This window comes from Cyanistes caeruleus, chromosome 15 (assembly GCF_971803275.1).
Source record: "Cyanistes caeruleus chromosome 15, bCyaCae1.hap1.1, whole genome shotgun sequence".
In the NCBI taxonomy this organism is placed as follows: Eukaryota; Metazoa; Chordata; class Aves; order Passeriformes; family Paridae; genus Cyanistes; species Cyanistes caeruleus.
In genome coordinates, this window is record NC_141715.1 from 13,629,080 (window position 1) to 13,651,238 (window position 22,159).

Genomic DNA, 22,159 nt, shown 5'->3' on the forward strand with positions numbered 1-22,159 from the left:
AATCCATCAGACCTCGTGTTCAGCCCTTGTAGGGCCCCAGTGGAAAGTCTGGGAAGATTTGGAGGATAGAGGACAAGGGGATGGGCAGGGAGGGGACAGGCTGTGAATTACTCTGGCCTGAGCCAGCTGCTTATTCAGAGCATTCAGTTAATAAATAACTCCACTCATCACGTTTTGCTTCCTTCTGTGGCAGAAACATCTCATATTGCCTTTTATATTCAAAGTCAGAAAGCACATACCAGAAAATTGGTACAACTTGTTGGGGAAAAATCCTACTGATGAAAAGACAGGCTTTGCTGTGAGCCAAGAGAAACACTTTCTGTGTGTAGGGGGTTGTTTGTTGTGTTTGAGTTATTTTGAAGGAAATAAATAACTTTTCTAACTTGACCAAGCCCAGCTGTAAACCTGAATTCCAGACATGAGCTTTTTATCTGAGTAGCATCCATGTAGCTGAGAGAACTGTAAAAATCTCATGCATGCCTTGGCCTGTGACAAAATTTAGATTTAAAGACACCCAGAGCTTAGGTATGTTTTAGATAGGTGCAGTGGAATTAAAGGGAAATTTCGTGATATGTAAGTGATCTCCTATCATTGAAAATTTTAAAATAAATGTTATGTAATTGTGGTTCTTCGTGCTTTAGTGTAGGAGGCATCTTTTGGAAGAGAGCAGGAAAATCACCCTCAATTAAAACTGGGAATCTGGAATTGTTATATTACTTTTATGATAGTTTTTACTCTGGGCTCCTGGCTGTTGTTACTGAAGCAGATTTTACATCATATTGGTATAAATCAGGCTAACTTGTTTTGCTTTGCTGAACTTCCTTTTTAATACCTCCAACTTGCTGGTTTGTTGGGTTTGGGGTTTTTTTGTTCCTTTGCTTTGGTATTTTCTGTTTGCCTGCTTTAGACATTAAATATCAATGCCAAGTAAATCATATAACTACCTTCTCATGAATAATGAGAATTTTTTCTGGAAATAACTCAAAGACTGGCTCTTGGTAGTGTTAGGACCCCATATATATCCCAATTCACATATACTTGTGTCTGTATGTCTATATTTGTATGTGTTTATATAACACCCATATAAGTATGTACCCCTAACTCATATATTAAATGAACTTGAGGATATTTGTTTGTTTGTTTTTCACCTGTTACTTGCAGCAGAGTAAAGGAAGATCCTTAAATTGGGCCCTGCCTGGGAAGGGCCCCTTGGGGAGGATAAACAGCAGAGATTTTTTTCTTCCCAAGAGCCTAGTACTCTATACTGTGTAACATTTATTATTTTATAATTAATATGGAGATATGGAGCATTCTTTACTCAAAAGACAGTGAAATGCATCCCATTTGAGTTGTAGCATTAGTTATTCTGGCATAGTGTTGTGTTGCTCAAGATGGTAGTGGTGATTGTATATGCCTTGTAATACACTTGTTTTATTTTTCACTCAGTCTCTAACTCTGTTTCAGGTATTTTATCTATTTCCTTCTGTGGGCTATAGATCAAGAATATATTAGGTCTCATACAAAAGTACAAGCAAATGACCAGGGATCTTCTTTACAAGATGTTAATTACAGGCAATTTTGGGAGATATTGCAAATTTTTAAGTTGCTGACCAGAGAAGAAATTGAAGATTTTTTTTCTCTTTCAATGGCCATTCATTTTATAACATAAAGAAGTGATGTATTTACTCTCTTACATGCATATATATATATATATATATATATATAATATCTATAAAGTAATATGTATTCTATGCATGCTAACATATGTATATGTGATTGAGCTTGTTGGGCTTTGAAGTTTGCACTTTTCTATCTTTTAGAATTAAAGGCAGGAGTGGATGATCCCACTAATAACAGCAACATAGTCACTTTCTCTTTATTTTTAAAGAGAAATTACTTTGGGGACCTTAGGGCTTGGTCTGACATGCATTTTGGTGCTCTTGTACATTGCTGGATTTAGCATATGGGATATAATAAATAATGGTGTTAAACTTAATAAATCAATGCTGGTCTCTGTAATTAAAGCACCCAAATGTAGTTTAGCACCTAGTGGGTGTTTAATGGCTGCTCTAACTCAGAGGACAGTAGTTCTGTGTGCCACTGGTGTGAATTGTTGTGGGGTTAATTCTGCAGTCCATGGTGAACCTAAAAACTGGAACAGCAGAGAGAACAGTGCAAAGGTTTTGTGGGTGTTGTTTGTAAAACCAAGCTATAGTGCAGAAGCAAATTCAAAGCTGTAAAAATGTCAGGTGTTGCATACTGTGAGTGCATATTGTTTCAGTTGTACAGCTATAAAATTATACAGTGCAAAGGATGTTCTTTCTGCCCTATTTCTCTGCCTCACTGCTTACAGGTGATGCCAAGGTGGTGCCAAAATTAGATGTGATGTGACCTGGGATTGTTCTGCGATTGTTTCATCTCAGTGTGAGAGGGAAGCTGTTGGTGTGTTTAGCATGGAACCAAGTTCTAAGCTGGGAGAATTTCTTCATATATTTATTTGTAACTTGCAGCTATAAAAACAGTAGTTGAGCTCCCTCTTACCTTCAAATACCAGCATAAATGACTGTTTGAAATATTTATCCAGAGTTAAGAAATTCAGACAAGCTAGAAGTTGTTTTTCTGATGTGGAGACCTGACTTCAAGCAAGGGTAAAAAAGAAACAATCCCAGATTATTTAACTATTTTTTAATGTTCTCTGTTTCCATTGATAGCCTGAATTTTTGACAGCAAAAGCATATACAGTTCTATGCAGTTCATCTTCCTTGACTGATTTCTCCATAAGCCTTCGGCTGAGTTTAGTTATGACTTATAGCTTGAGCATGGCATTTGGGAAAAACAGAAAAAGTAGTATAAATGTAAATGTGAAGAGCTACAGCTCATTCTGTTTTTGAAATTGTTGGTGTGAAAAGAACTCAACAGTGTTTTATTTAAACAAGGTCTGCTTCAACCTTGATTGACTTGCAGTAAATTGCCTGGTACGAGAGGCAAAAGGAAGTGGATAGAAAAATGGCAATCAACACCAAATGTTTCACATATTGATTGACAAGCACCAGAGATGTGCTAGAATAAGATAAATTGGCTAACAGAGCCCATCTTGACAGCTCCTGAGATGGGAAAATTGTTCCTGTTAATTTGCTGCTGGGACCTTGTCATTTATGGGGATATATATTTGAGTGCCTTCTAATGGTGTAAACAAACTTTGGATTCCTAAGTAGCATATTTCAGCTTCAGTTGCTTTAATTTCTCTCAGTCCATGTATTTCTGGGCTGTAGTTTTAAAATGCTTTAAGATTGAAAAGATGAGAGAAACTGTCATTACTTTAAAGATACAGCTTGTGCTGAAATACAGAATGGTACATTCAAGCTATTCTGTAGCCTGTTTGATTTTCAGTGGGGTTTTTGCTTTACCAAAAAGCATGGAACAGAGCCCATTTGTTGCAGGGGAAGGACATGTATCTTTATTCCTTCATTCTGGCAACTTTAACTGTAACTATAATGAAAAGATTTCTTACCTTTTTAGCACATCTAGTTTTGTGCTTCCAAATGCCTTTTAATCAGGTTACAGGTTATTTTAGTACTGCAGAATCAAGATCCATTTTTCATGTAGTGGCCTTTCATGTCTGCAATTTCTTTTCATTAAAAGGAAATTTTAATTTCCTGTATTGGTCTCACAGAGTGCCATTAATTATGGCAATACACAGCAGTGGTAAAATAATTAATGGTCTGACCGCTGTTGTGTTGCAGTCTGCCACTCAGGTTTTATTTTGGCTAAATCTTTTCACATAACGAGAAATTTGACATAAACCCTCTCACTTAAGAATAACTATTTTTCAGTTTTCATGTAAGCAAAGTGAGAAGATTCCAGTGTTCAACTCAGGTGTGGCCTACAAACTGTAGTTTATATTCTGCTTCTTTGAGTCTACTTCCCAAAGTCTGATCTAGAAATCATTTTATGAAGATGAAAATATTCCAAACCTTATTCAATACTAGGTAAGAGCAAAATTTTATCTGCTTATTTGTAAGTGATTTGGGAGGCTGTCCATAGTCCTGTGCTAGGGTACTTTGTGTATTCCTTACCATCTTCAGGGTGGAGCTAGCTCTACCAGAAGACTTTTCTGTACAGGGATTTTAAAGGGTTAGTTAGGCCTAGCTCATCATATGTGATGGTATTTCACTTCCCCTTAGATTTTAAACTGCAGTTTGGGTCCAGGCTGTATTCCTAGACCTGAGCACAGAGGATTATCCTGCACTGAATGAAGACAGCAGCCTGGTATTCCAGTCAGGAATGCACTGTGGCTGCAGGAGCTTCTCCCTGTTCACAAGCTTTTCAGGACTTCAGAAAACTGCAGAAACCCTGGCTGTGCTGAGGGCAAAAATTGAGTTTGCATTGAGTGACGTGGAGGTTTCCCTGTGCATTGCTGTTAAATGCTGGGATGGTTGTTCAGTCTGGAAGGAGAATGTGGTAACTTCTGTAGGGACACACAAATTCAGTGTAAAATATCACAACAGTCTTAAACACCTGCAGCACCTGTTAAATGTTTAAGGAAAAAAAGGATAGCTACCTGAAGTGCAGTAAGACAGTAAGATATGTTTTTGTGCTTTGGAAAATCCCACCAGTGACAGAGAGCACTGAAAAGTCAAACTTTTGCTTTCCTTGTGCACCCAAAACTCCCGCTAAGTAAATATCGGTGTGTAAGAAATGCAAAGCTGGATGTTGAGAGAAGAAACCAGATGAAACCAAGGAAAATGTAAATCTCAAGATTATGTCATTTAAATATCAAGAATAATGGAAGAATAATTCCCATCGTCCTGATGCTGTTCTGACTGCGCCTCCCTATCTGCCAGCACCAAAATACAAACACCTCTAGAGTGTGTCCCAGCAGTGGGATAGCACTAATTCAGAAGTGTGTTCACCACACATTTAGAAAGCAAATAGCAGCACCATATCTTAACTGTAGGTGGAACTAAGAAAAGTAGACTTTAATAGCCTGAAGCAGAATTAGCCAGAATATAGCACTGGCGCATGATAGAACAGATTTTAAGCATATTTAAATTATTTGGCCATTTACATAATGTGGGTCATGTGAAGCCTTGTTTTCATTTCTCATTTTTCCTCCAGAAAATGGAGATGCTTTTTTTTAGCAGGCTGTGAAGAGTTAACACAAATCCCAGAATCACTATCCAACTCCCACCAGTTAGTACTAACTATGTACCACTCTCACAGAGTTTGTTAAATAATTACAGGTTGGAGTTTTCTCATGTTTGTTCAAGACAGTGTTATTTATCCCACCTATTAGTGACTCCAGGCACTTGAATTGCTAAGTGTTGCAATGTTCCTGGAAATAAATTTCTCTAATAGACATAAAGGCAGCATTCAGGGGGATATGCAGTGGAGATGGTGTGAGTGGTTGTTTAACAGTGCTTAGAATTTCACTAAAATAAGGTGCAGGTAAACAGAAGGTGTTTGGATAGTGGAAACAGGTTTGTAGCCCAGTTTAGTCTGAATTCCTGGTGTCCCCAAATAAAGATCAAATCAAGTACTTCTAGAGTGATCTGAGAGGGAAGATTTCACAGGGTGCCTGCTAATTACCTACCCAGGGGCTAATTACTACCCCTTTGTTAGTGGAATTCCCTGAAATGAATGTTTAGCTGATAAGATTGATAAACAGGGAATTTTCTTTCTTCCCAATTTTTAAAAGCTGCACATATTGTTAAGTTACCATAAAGTTCATTCACATATGGTTGTGGATCTTCCAATAAGTTTCTTCTAAATACGTTCCTAATCTTAGAATGTTATTTTTGTCCCACAAGGAGCAGGCAGTTGATAAGTTGTTACAATTTAATGTTAGTTATAGTTAGTTCAGTAGAACTTTTTTTTAGGGAAGTTAAATTAATGCTGCTTGGTGTGAGTTTTGCTCCCATGGATTTGTCTCTGTTTTTCCTGTCTGAATCAGAGGTAGGGTAATATTAGAGGAGACATTTTGAATTTATGAGTGATGGGAAAAAATCATTGAAACAAATTACTGTTTTCCAGCTATGAAGGTATCAAACATATGCCAAGTAATCAGCTTGCAAGTGTAATAGGTTCATGAAGGAAAAGGGTTTTCTAATCTTATTCACTGATGTTTTTCCCGAGACAGCAACAGCTTTTGTAAAATGAGGCTTGTAACTTCTCATTACAGAATCTAATCTGCCCAGAAGACATTGAACAGCTGCAGAACCCTAACATCTTCTAGCTGTAAATTGCTTTTATTATTTATCTTTGTTTAACTAAAAAAGAAAGGGACATCAGATGATTTAACAAGACAAGAATTAAGTGACATTAGCTTTTGACAGTAGCAAATTATTCCTTTACATACTGAATTGGTTTAGATAATTCTGAAGTCATGACTGTCTCCTTATTTTTAATATCCAAATTTCATAAAACTGATACATTTTGTAGATGGATTGCTTAGAAAAATTAATTTAACTTTAACACTGGAAGTCAGAAGTGATTGATTTCCAAGTTAGTCTCATTCTCCTGCAGAGTTTTTGCAATGATAATATCTTGCGTTGGTACAGCGATTTCCATATTCAAAGATTACACATGCGCAGTAGTGCAGAAAATATTAATCATGTACAGAGGTCAAATGGTTTAAGGAAGATAACAAAGCTTAAACAAGCTTCTAGAATGGATCTGTAATAAAAAAAAACAGAGATCAGGACTTGCTGGTGGTTCTTCATCCTTCTCTTTTATATTACCTACAGTTCTCAGACTGTATCCCTGGTTGTGCAGTAGGTGGTTTTACTTCAAAGGAGAGGGAGAAGAAATATATTAAATATGAATATATTTTAATGGTTTGTTGTTTCATTTTTTGTAAAATATATAACTTAATTTTTTTTCATAACAAGTGTTGAGAACACTAAGCAAGATGCAGGAAGTTTCTAATTTTGTTAAATGGGGAAAACACAAACCTGTGGTACTGAATTGCCTTTACTGATTTGCTGTATAAACCACAGGTGATGACATACTGTGTCTAAATCTCTCTTTTAATTGTCTCAGAGCTATTCTCTCTTTCCCTGGTATGATGTGATGGTATCAGCTGAATCCTTTCTGACCCTTACTATCTGCTGAGATGCACAAAAATACCTAAACACATCAGAAAACAGGTTTGTGCTTTTAGAAAGACCTCGTTTCCTCTGAGTTCTGTGAAATAGACTCTGTGAAAATCTTTTCCTTAGCTTGGCTGGTTTTGTGCCTGTTTGCTTTGGGAGATTGGAGCTTCAGGAGGGCTGGAAGTACCTTTCTTCAGTGATAACTCTGTCATCCAAATCCTGATTTATATCTTCATCTTTTGCTCTTTTGAATCCTGTTTGCCTTAGAGATGAAGTGCAGAGTTTAGGCAAGAGGAAACAACTTGGTGCTGAAGAAAATGATCACGGATAGATTCCTTTCCCTCTTTTTCTCACATATTTCATTTGTGGCTTTGGTTTTGTGTCTCTGCCTTGAAGCATGGTCTGCAGTCGGGGTTCAGGGAGTGTTCTGCACATCTGGCTGAGCATTGCAGCTGTCCTGGGGGCTGTCCTGCCTCTCCCGGAGCTGGCAGAGCAGGATGCTCGGCCCCAGGGGAAGAACTTGCTCCCCTGAGCACAGCTCTGCCTGCTGGGGCTCTGGTGAGTGGAGTCACAAATGCCAGTTTAGCTACAAAAATCACATGTGCTGCTCCCCACCCGTGCCAGTTAACTGCAGTAATTCACTGAGTACGAAATATTTATGTTCCCTGTGCCAGTTAGGATAATATGTATTTAATTTATTAAATGTAACTCGGCTTGAGAGTGCCCAGGCCAGTGGTGAGCAGTGCCATGCATACATATTAGGAGGAGATTTTTTTTTTCTCTTGCAGAAGGCAATTTTTCTGAAGAGGAAAGGGAGAGTCTGCTGAATGTGTTGTACCTCAGGAAAGTTTCACCTGCATCATCTGCCTGCTTAATTTATAGTGCTTTGCACTGCAAAACGTGCATCTTACTTATCTAATTGTTTCCTGACACATTTAGCAGCTTTTCTCACTCTTTAAAGTGAATTTAGCAATGCTGACAATGTAGGTGCTTCAGTTTAGGCTGACTTGAAAACGCAGTGTGAATGTGTTAAGTGGAGGAGGGCTGTGAGCTGTTCCAGGGTCCTGCCTGTGGTCCTTGTTCTGATTCTGTCCAGCTTTCCTGATGGGAGGGAGCGAAGATCTCATCCTTCTCTTTTATCACCTTTAGTTAATACCACCCCAATTCCATTGCTAGACAGCCTTCTGTGTATAATTTTGGTATAAATGAGCAGTGCAGTAACTGCAGTCAATGATCCTGTCCATCATGTAAGTCACTAACATAATTTTATGGGTTCACGTTGCGCAGGGTCCTATACTTTGTATTGGTGCAACATGAACATCAGCAGCTTCAATCAGTAAATGTCAAAATCTTAATTGCCAATTAAGTGTTTTACACAGTGTTTCTGATGCCATCAGTTATGGAGAAACAAGTCTCCTGCTTTCACTCTTTGCTTCCTTAGCTTCCTGCATTAATAATTGAATGCTGCTACATCTTCCCAAGAGCTGTTTTTTAAAACAGTCATCTTAAAGTTTCCCTTCTTTCTGCAATCTAACCTGCCAAGGATTGCACAGGGAGACTTTGGCTTGTGGGTGTCTTTTCTATCTGAGCCCTGGTCCTTATGACCAAAGCTGTAGAACAAAGGGGTTTTATTGATAGCAATATATATTTGACTAATTTAGCTATTACAGGTCATTTATGTTTATTGGCTGCTTGACTGGCAGGTATCCTTAGAGAAGAATAGAACAGTTACATCATAACCCCTCGATTGTGAAGATTAACAGCTGTTTAAAGTTTTGAAAGCTGGTCTTGCTTATAAAAGACTGTACATATGGGAAGATTTTCTGTCATAAATGGAAGTTATCAGTGAATATATGCTGCTTAGGTATATGACATTCATGATGAAAATGCACGGGGTTGAACATTCTACACAGATGTTTGCTACACATGTCTAATCTTAGAAGAGAGATTCTGCTAATGGAAAAAGTTTGAGAATTCCATTACAGCTACAATAAGCATTGAGATCAGTATTTACCACCCCTGGGACTCAGATGCTTTCTAATGACAGGACTTACTGAAATAAGCAGCTTAAGAGTGTGAGATGGCAACACACAGGTTGTGATCTTCCCTCCTGTCCAAATTAATGGCAAAATTACTGTTTAAGGAGTCTGGATTCATCTTTAGGCCTGTTAAAATAATGTATGTTTCTGGATATTGTGCATGTCTATCTAGAGTTGTGCAGGTAAATATACTTCAGTATACAAAAAAAAGTATCTGAATATATGCACACACATTTTGGAATGCATATATCCATGATTACTGCTCAAAACTGTTATCCAGGGAGATTTTTTGGTTTCCTGTTTCCTGTCATGCACCATGGTGTAATATAGAGGCCAGGGTTTTACACACACATGGGCTTTATTTATCCACAAAACTCTATAGGTCTTTTAAAGGAGGAGGAAGAACAGAGAGTATGAAAAGTGCATCTCAAATATCCTTCAGTAACTGGATGAGCAGCTTGCATCTCTTCTTTGATTGTGTCTCCTGTTTATATATATTCATGCTGGGAGTGATTGCAGGCAGTCTTTTTTCCTTTGTATTTTTTTTTTTGTCCTTCTGGGGATGGTGTGGTCTTTCAGGCTCATAGCAACTGCAGTATCTTTTTTCCCGATGTGTTATTGTGATTGAGATGAACAGGACTCTTCTTCCCTGTCTGGGCTTGAGACATTACCAGCTGTGAGCATGGCCTGATTTCTGAATGTAGGTTCTACAGCAGATTTTAAGCCTTAAGGATTTAAAGTGTAGCAGTAATTGAGGAATGGTTTCATAAAAATTCCTGGGCTGGTGAAGAAACATGAGACTGATTTAAAAGGAAAATGGAAAATGGAAGTGATAAGAGGGTAAAGAAGGCCCTTGCAGACTGAGGTGCTGTGTAGTGTGGAAGCCCAAATCTGAATGAAGAGTAACCACATTTCTTCTTTCCCTCTAAAAAGGAAGATAAGATAAATGACAAGAGAAAGGGGTGGGAGGAGAGGAAATTTGTATTTTCTTCTTGGCTGCTTGCTTTTTTGAAAAATGCCTTACAAATGCTGTATTCAGTATCTGTACAAGTCTTTGTCATGCATGAGTATGTGCAGTATGAACGTGCATATGAACAGATATTGGGAAAAGAACTGATATAATTCCCTACTGAAAATGTAATATATCAGCTTTAAGCCTGGTTCCCTTTCTAGCATTTGTATCTGGTTTATGTTTCTTTGACTATGTTACACAATTACATTATTGCTGTCACTGTAAATATCCATTACATAGGATTCTGTCAATGCTTACCTAGATAAATACTTATTCAGAAAAACTTAAATGTATTACTATATGAAGACAAATTTTAGGAACTTCTGTTATGATTTAACTTTTGAAAACAGCAGTGTAATAGAATATGATGTTATCATATGTCACAGTATTTTTACAGACTAGGGTATTGCAAATCCCATTGAGAAGCAATGGGAAATTTAGAATATTTTAAAGAGCTGGCAAGTTTCAAAATATGTCTGTTGAGATATCTGTAGACACATGAATGGGTCTGACAAGGAGCTCAGGTTTATAGAACCTACAAAGCTTATTCTGTTCTTTTAAATGTTACATTGAACTTATTTGACCAAGATATTCATGTAAGTATGAATCAAACCCCTTTTTTCCTTACTTACAAGTGTATAGTAACAAATAAATGTTCTTTATAGCCTAACTGCATTCCCACTCTTTGGGACTTTCACAAGCCCACCTGACTGTGGTACTGCAGATAGTTACCCCTTAGATTATTTTCTTAAGGCAAAAAAAAGCTTAATGATGTATTTCTGTTCCTGTTCAGTAATTTTTTTATTCATTTGCTACCAAATTTTACAAAAGGCTGGGTGTCTTGAGAGAACCTGTGTGTTTCTCAGGGGCTGGGAATGGAGAGAGAGATGTTTTTAAAGAATCCCCCAACGAGGGTAAGGCTATAGTGGGAGTTTGATGTTTAGTAGATACAAAAAAATCAACTTGATAGCCCAAGAATGTCCCAACCAAAAGAAAAGTTTGAATTAAATTTGGTTGTTTATTAGGCAGTCTAACCAGAGGATGGATTGGCAGTAGGTTCTGTGGCTCATAGATGTCTCTGTTTTGCCATTAGCATGTGATTGTGGGCAAGCCTTCCTCAGGAGCCAACTTCTCACCAGAATGATGCAACATTTTAACATTTTAACAGCTTCATACCTATTGTTTCCTCTCAATTACAAACACAGCTGTAGTAATTAGACATTTTGCCTTTTCTTCAGGGATTTGGGCTGTATTATTTCATGATGGTAACAATGTCATTAGCATTCCCGACAAAAGAATTCTTAAGGTTTGAGGAGTTTTTTCATTTCTCGATTTATTCTGCAAAAATGTACCTAAATTGCCCTGAAATACCATATGTAGTTTCCACAAAAGTAAAAAAATCTTTTCCTTCCTCTCATACTCTCACACATCCAACAGTTTTATGGTATAGTAACATATTTCCATATGATACATGCAGTCAATGCAGATTTAGAATTTATAAAGCTGCTTCTTTCAACTTCACAGCGTTGAAGCAGAGCCAGAATATGTGAAAATGAAATGCACACAGTGGGCACGAGTGTCACGTTCCTGTCAGAGGTGTGTCAAACCTCAGCCTCTCTGCTTCTTTCCAACACATTGCAAAGAAATAATTAGAAGCTGGTCTTGCTCAATCACTTCCCTGGAATGTTTAGGATATTCATGGTAGTATTTCATAAGAATAGCATAATCATGAATAATAACAGTAATTATTCCTATCATCAATATTAGAATTATTTCCTCACAAATGGAAGTCCACAATGAAAATACTCAATGCATATTGAATTTTCTGTAGCATAAAAGATTGCAGATGGGAGTTACTCTGGAGTGGCTTAAATCCATTTCTGTCATATAATAACTTGGTCATTCAGTCTTATCAATTTATCTAGTGCTAAAGATGTAATAACAAATAATCATAAACATCACTTGCCTGTGTTATGATATTTATTTTATTTCAGAAGTTTTTGAAGGGAAGAAAATACTTCATGCTATTTACTGGTACCAGGCAGTGCAAAGTTGATGATTTTCAGTATCTACATGTGCCTTTGGCTGATTGCTGCATTCCAAATATAATTTATATGTGGGAGCTGGAACTTTTCTTTTTGCTGCTTTTTTCCCCCCCTCATTTGGAATTTCACGTGTGATTCTGTATTTTTACCTAATGGTAGAAACCTTAGGGTAATTCATATAAAGTGTGGGGTCCTTCATTTAATGAAATGGAGGTATAACCAGTGAGAAAAATCAGTGTGTATTTTGTCTGGTACTGTTTCTTTAAGAATAATGGGAATAAAGATACACCATTTTGATGTAGTTTTACTGTGTTTTAACATTTGTAGCAGATCTCTGCCTTACAGACTTTGGCAGTATCACAAAGGTCATATTTTCTTACATTTAAATTATTCATGAAGAGTTTCTTCAATGCACTAGATAAACTTGCAATGCCAAAAAAAAAAAAAAAAAAAAAGCAAACAAAAAAAAAAAAAAAAAGAAAAAAGAAAGAAAAAAAATTAAAAAAAAAACCTGTCTTCATCTGTGTGCATTTGATGGAATGGATTAATGTAAAGTTATGAGAGTCCACAAAAGAATAAGATACATAAGTATGAACATTTTTGTTGTTGACTTGATCACTGCTTTAGGTGACCAAGACCATATTGTTGCTGTGGGCTGAGATATTTCATACCCATTAAGGACTGGGCTTCAGGGTTGGAATTAACCTGGCTGAGCAGGAAATTCTGCTCCTACAGCTCTGGTGAAGAAAGCAATGGGAGAGGAAGGACAGCAGAGCTGAGAGCTGCCAGCCCAGATTCCAGCTTTAGCCCATCTCTAAAGTGGAATAATTGCCTTTCAGTCCTGCTGTCCCCTCACATCTCTCACTGGGATCTGGGAAGATCCACAGCATTACAGGAAGAACCTTGGCTTGAAGAAAGCCCTTGTATGGTTGTTTCATGTTTCTGAGAGATTTCTGTGCTAAAGCAATTTTCCTGGTTAAAAAATTTTAAAAAACCAATCAGCCCTGTACTATTATTTTAAGAGATTTACAGATGTGATGCAATTTCAAGAGCTGTGATAGAAAGAGACAGGTTGGTACCAGTGGGGAGATTGAGGGGCTGTTCATGGCAGTAATTGAGTGTAACCATGGACAGTTACAGTGCAATTACTTGGCTGGGGGGTTTCTCATTACATTCATGGCTGATCTTTGATCCCTCTGTCCTCTTTCCCAGGTCGTCCCATTCCACCTACATCCTCGTCTAGCCTTCTCCCATCTGCTCAGCTGCCCAGTTCTCATAATCCTCCACCAGTTAGCTGCCAGATGCCATTGCTAGACAGCAACACGTCCCATCAAATCATGGACACCAACCCTGATGAGGAGTTCTCTCCTAATTCATATCTGCTGAGAGCGTGTTCAGGGCCACAGCAGGCTTCCAGCAGTGGTAAGAAAATTGCAAACATATGGAGTTTGTTTGTGACATGTTTGTGCCAGTTTTATGCATTCTTTTTTAATGTGCAAATGTGTTCTTGCATCAGCAGAAAATTGAGAGCATCTATGGAAATGGGGCAATGAAAATCTTACTGGTTTATTTAATGGAAAATTCCTGGAAACACAATTCATCATATATGGTTTTCCTTCATTTTACTATAGAGAGATTTTTAGTTTGAAGTATGGTAGAATCTGTGTAAAAAATATTATTGAATTCTTGTCATCAGAGGGATTTATTTTTCAAAGTAAGTTTCCTGCTCCTTCTTGCATCTGGTAGGAGAGAAATGTACACACAATGGTTCTTTGTTCTGCATGGGCTAATCTAATATATCATTTGGTGATGAGGTTTTGTATCTTAAAATGCATGTGGCTTCTGCCAGTCTGTGTCTGTTCTTGTTTCTGAATCTGTCTGATTCTATACTTACAATGTCACATTTAACTAAGATCTGCTATTTTTCAGCAAATTAATTCTTGTCTTTCAGGCCACTGTTTTAAAACATTTGCAGCTCTATCAGTCACGGAATCTGTAGTGCCTAGGGTTTTCTTTCTTCTTTTTTTCCTCTTTTCATTTTTTTTATTTTAATTTTTATTAGTAGGTGCTCACTTTTCATTTTGACAGCCACAAACTGAGGAGTGAAGATGCAATCCCTTATCAGAAATACCAAAAAATCAAAAGAAGCTACTCTAGCACCTTTTTTTTTTTTTAACATAGATATGTTGTATGTTATTTAACTGAACACAATAGGTTTTCTGTGCAGTTTCTGGTCTGTGCTGTGAGGAGGCAGCTCTGAGCAGCACTGGGGGTTGTGAGGTTGGGACTGTGGGGTGCACACAGCACACCTGAACACCCCCCTTTAACAGGGGCTGGGGGCTGGGGGGTGAGCAGGGAGCTGAATTTGAGACACAACATTCCAAGTGGATATTAGGGATAAATTTTCCCCTAGGCTTTGGTTAGAAGAGGTGTCCCTGGGAGCCTGTCCAGTCTCTGTCCTTGGAGCTTTTCAAGAACACGTTGGCTGAAAGTCTGAGCTCCTTGCTCGGACCTCAGAGCTGCCTTTGCTTGGCAGGGTGCTGGACTGGGCACCTCCTGGGGCTCCTTCCATCCTGAATTATCCTTTAACCCAGGTCAGGAATGTTAAAATGTAATTGCACAAAGAAATAATAATTCAGAAATTGAGTGTGCTTCCTTGCTCCTCGAGTGTATTGTTATGGAAAATACGATGGCACTTTTGAGGGGCTTTCAAGAGATTGGGAGTGATCTGGGAGCTGAAGGTCTCAAAATCTGTAATGGGCAACTCTGCAGAGGCTGTGGAAGTGGGGAGGGGGTCAGGAAGGGATTTACCTTTGAGTCAGTGTAGTTTCATGCCTTAGAAACACTCCAGGCCTTTGCAGGGCTCAGCCATTTCTGAATAAGGGTGATCCAGCTGATTGAAGTCTTCGTGTTTTCAAAAGGTCTCAGCACAATTTGTCAGCAAATGCTTTCAAGGAAGCATTTCACCTAACATGGGGTAAGAGGGAAGGTTCCTGCATGGTGAGCAGTTATCTGAAAGACGGTGTGCAGAAGCTGGAGCTTCCCAATGAATTTTCACAGGACATTAAAATACTCAGAGAAGATGATGGGGTAGGAAAATAGGTGATGGCAGGGTGCTAAGAACGAGATCAGCTTGTGGAAAATCACAAAAGCACCTGTGAGTCCAAGTAAGGGGGCAATAAAATGACAGGGGCCCTTAAGGCAGAGAAATGTAAAGGGATATCGTGGAAAAAGCTGCTCTGGTTCCTGGGTTGGTGATGGATCCTTACCTGTGCAGGGAGGAATGCTTGCTTGTCTCAGAGCTCAGGAACAGGGAAAGTTCACAGCTGAAGAAAGGAATAAAGAGTGAGAGAATTCATCTAAAGGGAGTGGTGGATCAAGCAGTTGATGAGATTTTAAAGGGGAGTGGGAAAAGTAAATGGGAGAGGAATGAAATAAGGAGAAGAAAATCAAGGTCAGGGAATGAGAGCTAAAAGGAGACCTGGTGGATTCTTGAGTACTTGGTAATTACAGCCACTGCTGGGACTGAGGGAACCAGCATGGCTTTTCTTAGAAAGCCAAATGAAGGAAGTGGCAGTAAAACATCAGAAAATTTGATGGAAGAGCTCTTTATGTTTCATTTTAAATCATAATCACTGTTTCTTTGTATCCTTAAAAGCTTTGTGTTTGATAATTGTTACTGTGAGCTGACCCAAGGAACATTTTCAGCATCCTCTGATTGGCTTTGCTTTGTTCGTGCTACATTTTAACACTTTTTTCCCCACATATCCCATTTGCTTCTTTAATAAACAGCCATATAATATGTAATGACTTTTAATTTTCAGGGTATAAGATACAGATGTCCTTTTTTTATATTTTTTCCCATACACACATGCAAAATTGCTTGATCACTGCAGAGTGTTCTCTAGCATGAGTTCTTCTGGACTTGATGCATCCTCTGGAAATTAATGAGCATTTCCTAGGGGTGTCACTTTTTCTCTTTAGTTATCACAATGTTTCTTTATAGAATTTATAAGAAAATACAACAGATTATGACTTATACATTAAATTGGAGAAAGTTATTACTTTTTGTGGATTATCATTATCCTTGAAAGATTTTCAGAGTGGCTTTTGCCATCTACATGATAAGAAGAGGTTAATCATGCTCTGGTTGTGGTTTTGGTTTTGTGGTTTTTGTTTTTGTTTTTTAAGTTCCTTTGGAAACTTAGCAACATAGACATTTGAGAGACAGTAATTAAATGTAAATATTTTGCTTAAATTTGGGCTTGGGTTAAAAAGGAAGATTTGTAGATGCTTATATGTAAGGCTTAGATCCAAGATAATCTTTCATAAATTTTTGCAAGCATTTTCTAGCTTCTTCTTTAAATTTTCCAATCCTAGTCTTCAAAGCACATGCTGCATATTAAATATTTGGCAATGTCTTCTACTAATTACGCTATAGAAGTTTCCTCTTGTTTGTCTGATTGGATACTTCTCTTGCTTCAAGCTCTGTAATTACAGGGTGGCTCCTCAACAGGTTTAAGATTAACCTTTTTGGATATGAGGAGCCACTCATCCATGTGTGCTGCCCTGTGCCCTTCACAAGAGCCACGCTTAATATATATGGAAAAAATCATTTGCCTGAAAAAATTACCTAATCAAATATTCTATCAAATGAGCAACCTATTGTTGATATTATGAAGGCCTTTAATCTACAATAAATCTTTGTTAGAACTCATCAGAACTCCCAGTTTGAGAGAAATGTGATTATAGCACTCTTAAAATGACATTACATCATCGGGGTGATTGGTTTATCATTTGGAGAAGCGACATCAATCATAACTAGCATAACCACACAGTAAATGAATTCAACCTTTCTACTGCAGAACAATGACACAATAATTGCTCAAAATCAGACTTGAAATGAAATCAGAAAATGCACTTTCTTTAAATATGATGTTAACCTAATGGAGTATATTATTAAAAATCATGTTTGAGGTAGTTCTATGTAATTAAAAATATGTGAAAATGTATTCCTTTTTTCTCTCATTAGAACCTGTTTCAGTTGCAGAATCATTTTCTATGCAACAAGATATTATGCTGGTTTTAATTGAACTCCCATCACTTACATTCCTCTGCTTGTATTTCTTAATATAATATGCAGCACAATTATATGTGATGAAGGACAAGAGGTTTTTGAAATCTGGTGCACCTGCTGATAGTATTTTGAAAAACACAAACATTGTAGAAGGAAATGAGACCTTTTACCTGTGAAAAGTTAGTGGATTTTGTTTTTTTCCTTTTAAAAGAAGGTCAGTTCCTGCCATACCATTTCCTGAGATGGTTTCTTACAGTAGGAATAGGTTTATTTCTTCTTCATGTATGCGTTTTATCTATTTTTTTCTGCTAATATAAGGTGACTCAGCTTGTTGAAATGCCATTTTAATGGCTTCAGTCAAAATACAATATAACAAACAGGCTGGTTTTCAACCTAATGTGAAAAAAAGAAAAGGGTTTTCGTTCTATGCACCTTTGCCTTTACTAGAGTGGATTTATTGCTATTAAACCAAATTTTGAACTCACAACAATTTGTTTGTTCATTTGTCAGTCTGAGTAAAAGACACAGGATAGACCTACTCACACATCAGGTTTTCACATAATGGATCCATAATTGGACACATTCATCAGCTTCAGCCACTCTGGCTGTGAGAAAGCAGAAGCACATTGATCTCTGGAGTATTTTGATTTGGGGGAAAATTCCAGGCTGTGGTTTAGATATTGTCATGATTCCCAAGAACTTGCTGAAGGGGGATAGTACCCATTTTTTTGGTGTTAAGGTGTCTTTTTGGCTCAGAAACAATGGCACAAACCCCTTGCTCAATGTAACAATATCTGCCCACAGAGTGGTTTGGATGCTGCTTAGAGGACAGGGTTTGATTTGATTTTTTTCACAAGCAGTTTTTGTCAGCAAGGAGAGAAGAGAAACAGGTTGGCTTGAAGGAAACAATTGTTGTTCTTTAATGTTGTCTGTTAGTTAGAGTTGAAATAAAGAATAAGACTGCTTATAAGCCTATTGTGTGGAAATATCATGTAAAATATCAATATTCATTATATTCAGTATAAATATCTAGATGGATATCCTGTGTTCCACAGATACTACCTGTCTATAGAATTTCATTATTATTAATGTGTAATTGCCACCACCTCCATGCAGTTTGATCTAGTTTGTAAAAATCTTTTCTGAAAGAAGCCAGAATTTTTCATTAATGCACTGTTGCTGAAGGACTTATTTCAGATCCTCTGCTGGGAGTGCTTGGAAGTGTGTGTTTTATAGCCCTCTTACAATCTGGCATCAAATAAAGAAGTATTTCCAGTTCTACTCTATAATGCAAACCAAAATGCAGAAGTATTGTCATCTTTAAGAAATAGTTACATCCCATCAGGTGATTAAGCATCACCCCCTACTGAATGGAGACCTCAATTTCCTGGACCTATCAACTTACAGGACAGAAAATACATTGGCAGCCACAAAATTTGAGAATCCATAGCTTCTTTTTTTTTTCTTTTTTTTTTTTTTTTTTTTTAATCCTTATGAATGATTGTCTTGGGCTTACTTCAGAGTCTAAATAAAGAAATTTGGCTGGCTCAGTAGGTAATGAGGAAAGGAGCTGGAATCTTCCTCCCTGTGTCAGCATTGCAGCTGGGGCCAGGAAAGAGGGTGTTGTTTTACTCTGCTGCATGCTGTGTTTTCTTGTGTTTGTTTACTTTTGGTTTTGTTGTGTTTGATCTCTGTGCATCACTTCTGAGATCAGGTAGGGGGGATCAGTAATCAGAAAGAAATCAGAAAGAAAATTTTGAAGAAAATCCTCCTTTAAAGGAGGCCATCACTTTCCTGTCCTAACTGCTGTATGTGATTAAGATTTCAGCAGCATCTTTCTGAACCTCTTTCAGAATATTGTGCTGTAGAATTTGTCAAGTTATGCTTAAAGCAGCAGCAGTTAAAATCAGTTAAGGTTCCAGGTTTGAGGTTTCTAAATTATTTCCTCTACTTTCCTATAACTTTCTCCAAAGGGCAGCCCTGAATTACAGCTGTGTACACAATTCTCCTGAGAAGGGGTGCTTCTTACTCAATATATTCACAAGGAAATGCCATAAGGAGCTTTCTTCTGCTGCTGTTATACAGCAATGCAGAAAAAAGCTGGTAGATTGATCATTTTCACTTCTGTTTCCAAATTAAAATAATTTATGTGGTTGATTTTGCTGTGGAGCCTGGCCTAGCTTTGAGGTTGTAAGCCAGAGTGTCTCTGTACACATATTGTTTAAGCAGTGTGTGGATGTAGCAGCAAGGCCTTTAAATAAATACATTTTTTCCAAATTTGTTTCTAATACTTAAATTCTCCAAATCATTAATGACCAGTTACATTCTCATTCTGTTGCATCTCTTGAGCACTGAGTCTAATTTTAGAGCTTAGAACTGGAGTTAGAAATGGAGGGAACAGCATGAACAATGTTTTCCCACTGGAACCAAAGGGTGTACTTTAGAAAAAGTATCAGCTCCATGTTGCTGCAACTATTACTGATATTATTGCTGCTGCTAATCTCTGTACCCTGTGTTGTTGATGCCTGCAGATGTCTGAATTTCAGCCAGAAGACGTGATTCTAGATATTAAGATATTGTAGAAACATTCTGTTTATTAATTTATGAATTCATAATAACAATCAAATCTCAAACAGAAGGTTCTATGGTAATAAAAATGATAATGAATTTCAAAAAGCTATAGAATTGAGAACAGACTTGAATTCTGTTGTTTACAGGTTTTTTAAGCTCACCATGGTTTTCAGAGTTGGGGAGATTTTTCTTCTTAGCTGCTTTTAATTGTAATTTGAAGGTTTGTAAACGTGTTGAAATGGGAACCCCTGTAGCAATAAAAGCCTCCCAGCAAAGCAGCTGCAGCACAGACTTCCCAAGTTTCCTTTTCCCTGTGTATTGATGTTTTCTGGCAGCTCCCCTGATGGCTGGGCCAGTTTCTTATTACCAATGCTTATTCTGCATTCTATACTTAGAGATCACCAATATCTGGGCTTTTGAAGCCTTTCAAACTTAAAGGCTCAGTATTGTTGCTCTGTGTCATTGCACCAAGAAAATCAGTGCCTAGACTTGGTACCTTGCTTGAGAACTGAAAGGCACTGAGGATACTGCAATTATAAGCAGAAAATTATTATTTTTTTCCTTCCTTTCGTATGCTGAGTCCAGATGCTGCTTGTGTGTTTTTCTTTTGTGTGTAGAAAAAGCTAAAACTGTTCTTGCTAACTGTCTGTGCTGTAAGTCATGCTGTGTGGGAAGAACTTTGCAGGCTTTCTAATAATTTTGTGTTTTGATACAGAGTTTTTAATCTTCCGAACTGCATCTCCCTTTCATGGGCAGTGGTGCAGTCCTGACAACTTCCATCGTGGGTAGTGCTGCTGTTTGTGTGGAAAGGCAACATTTAGAAAACATTTCATGTTTTTAGCTGCCTACCAACACAATTTGGTAGCTGACTGAAAGTGAAGAGCTGAGCAAATGCAAATTGTGTTTCATGTGCTACAAAGTAGAGAATCTAAAATTTAGGGTATCATTTTTTCAAAATATTTTGCAATATTTGCATGTAGAAGGTTCTGTGGGTGGGTTGGTTGGTTTTGTAATAGCATAAAGTTTAATAACTTCCTTCTTTCTCCCTATAAATCCAAATAAGTGCCTTTACAAACACTTGAAAGCAAGGAGACACTTTCCAAGAGTCAATATCTTGTCTTATGGATTTTCTGATTTTGATATGCCATACACTTCTGGTTTATTTAAATGATAAATTGTGTGTTTATCTAGTGCTTAATTATTACTCCTAGTTATAAAATTACATTAATGGATTTACAGTTTTGATACCTGTTTCTAATATGATTATAAATATTAGCATCCTATCAGGCAAACTGTAAATATATGTCACCTATTTATCACATTAACATCCCTAGAAACTGAGTTTGTCTTCATATAAAGCATGATGAAATCAATCAAAATTAGGGCTTTTTTCCTTCAGAAGATACTCAGTCTTATTTTTAAAAGTGCAGGAGATGGGAAACTTCAGTGCATCACTGGAGAAACATATCAGTGGTTACTAATTATTCTCAGTATTATTTTTTTTCTTGCCCTACTAATGCCTGACTCTTTGCCTGGCAGTTCTCCCATGCATGTCTGCCACGTCCCTTCAGCATTAACAGAAAGAGATTTGGACTCTGTCATTTTACTCTGAGTATTTTTCCCTTTGTGTTTCCCTGCCACAGCCCTGTTGCCCTCTGGGAGCACGTGCCCTGAAAGGGTCTGTACATACAGATTTATTGATGAAACTTCTGCTGAAAACAGAGCTCAGCCAAGCAAAATATCCTTTCCTGTTACTTCCTGATGCAGCTCTTCAAATGCAGAAGAATATATTGTAAGGAGGACTCCTGTGCCTGCATCACTGCATCTTCTGCTGCTGAATGCTTTTGTAAGCCAGGATTTTGTCTTTCTTACAGTCTCAACTTCAGCTGCCTTGTGGGTAGCTTGTGGCACTGCTGCAGTGGGAATGTAATAAAAATCTGTGGTTCCTCCACTAAGCAGCTGCTTTATTTTGGTGCAGGGTTACACAAATTTCTCCTGGGAGAAGAAGCAGATGTTGAGATGTTGAGCAGTCAGAGCTGAGCGTGGTGCTCTGGTGCTGCTGCTGCTCACACCGCGTGTGCCCTGGTGTGGAGCTGACACTGCTCCAAGGACTCAGGAACTCCACTGCAAGTCTTGAACTGATCCAGCTCCTGTGTAATTCCCACAGTGTTTGAAACAATTGCAGACTAAAACTACAGATGAGGGTTTATTTTTTTCTCATGGAAGCAAATCAACCAAGCATTGCCTTTTTTATTACATTGCAAATATGCATAATTTATGTTTCTGACAGATCATTACATAGAAAGTTGAGGACTTTGAAT

The 22,159-nt window shown here is 37.7% G+C and overlaps 1 protein-coding gene across 20 annotated transcripts in view; it reads left to right on the forward strand.

Moving 5' to 3' along the window:
* The window catches only part of TENM2 (teneurin transmembrane protein 2), a 618,690-nt gene that overhangs the window by 385,064 nt on the left and 211,467 nt on the right, over positions 1 to 22,159 (forward strand). For all 20 annotated transcript variants that reach the window (XM_086851648.1, XM_086851649.1, XM_086851651.1 and 17 more), the window contains one exon: positions 13,403 to 13,612. In XM_086851648.1, the coding sequence (XP_086707774.1) occupies positions 13,403 to 13,612 (210 nt within the window). The remainder of the gene's footprint in view (positions 1 to 13,402; positions 13,613 to 22,159) is intronic.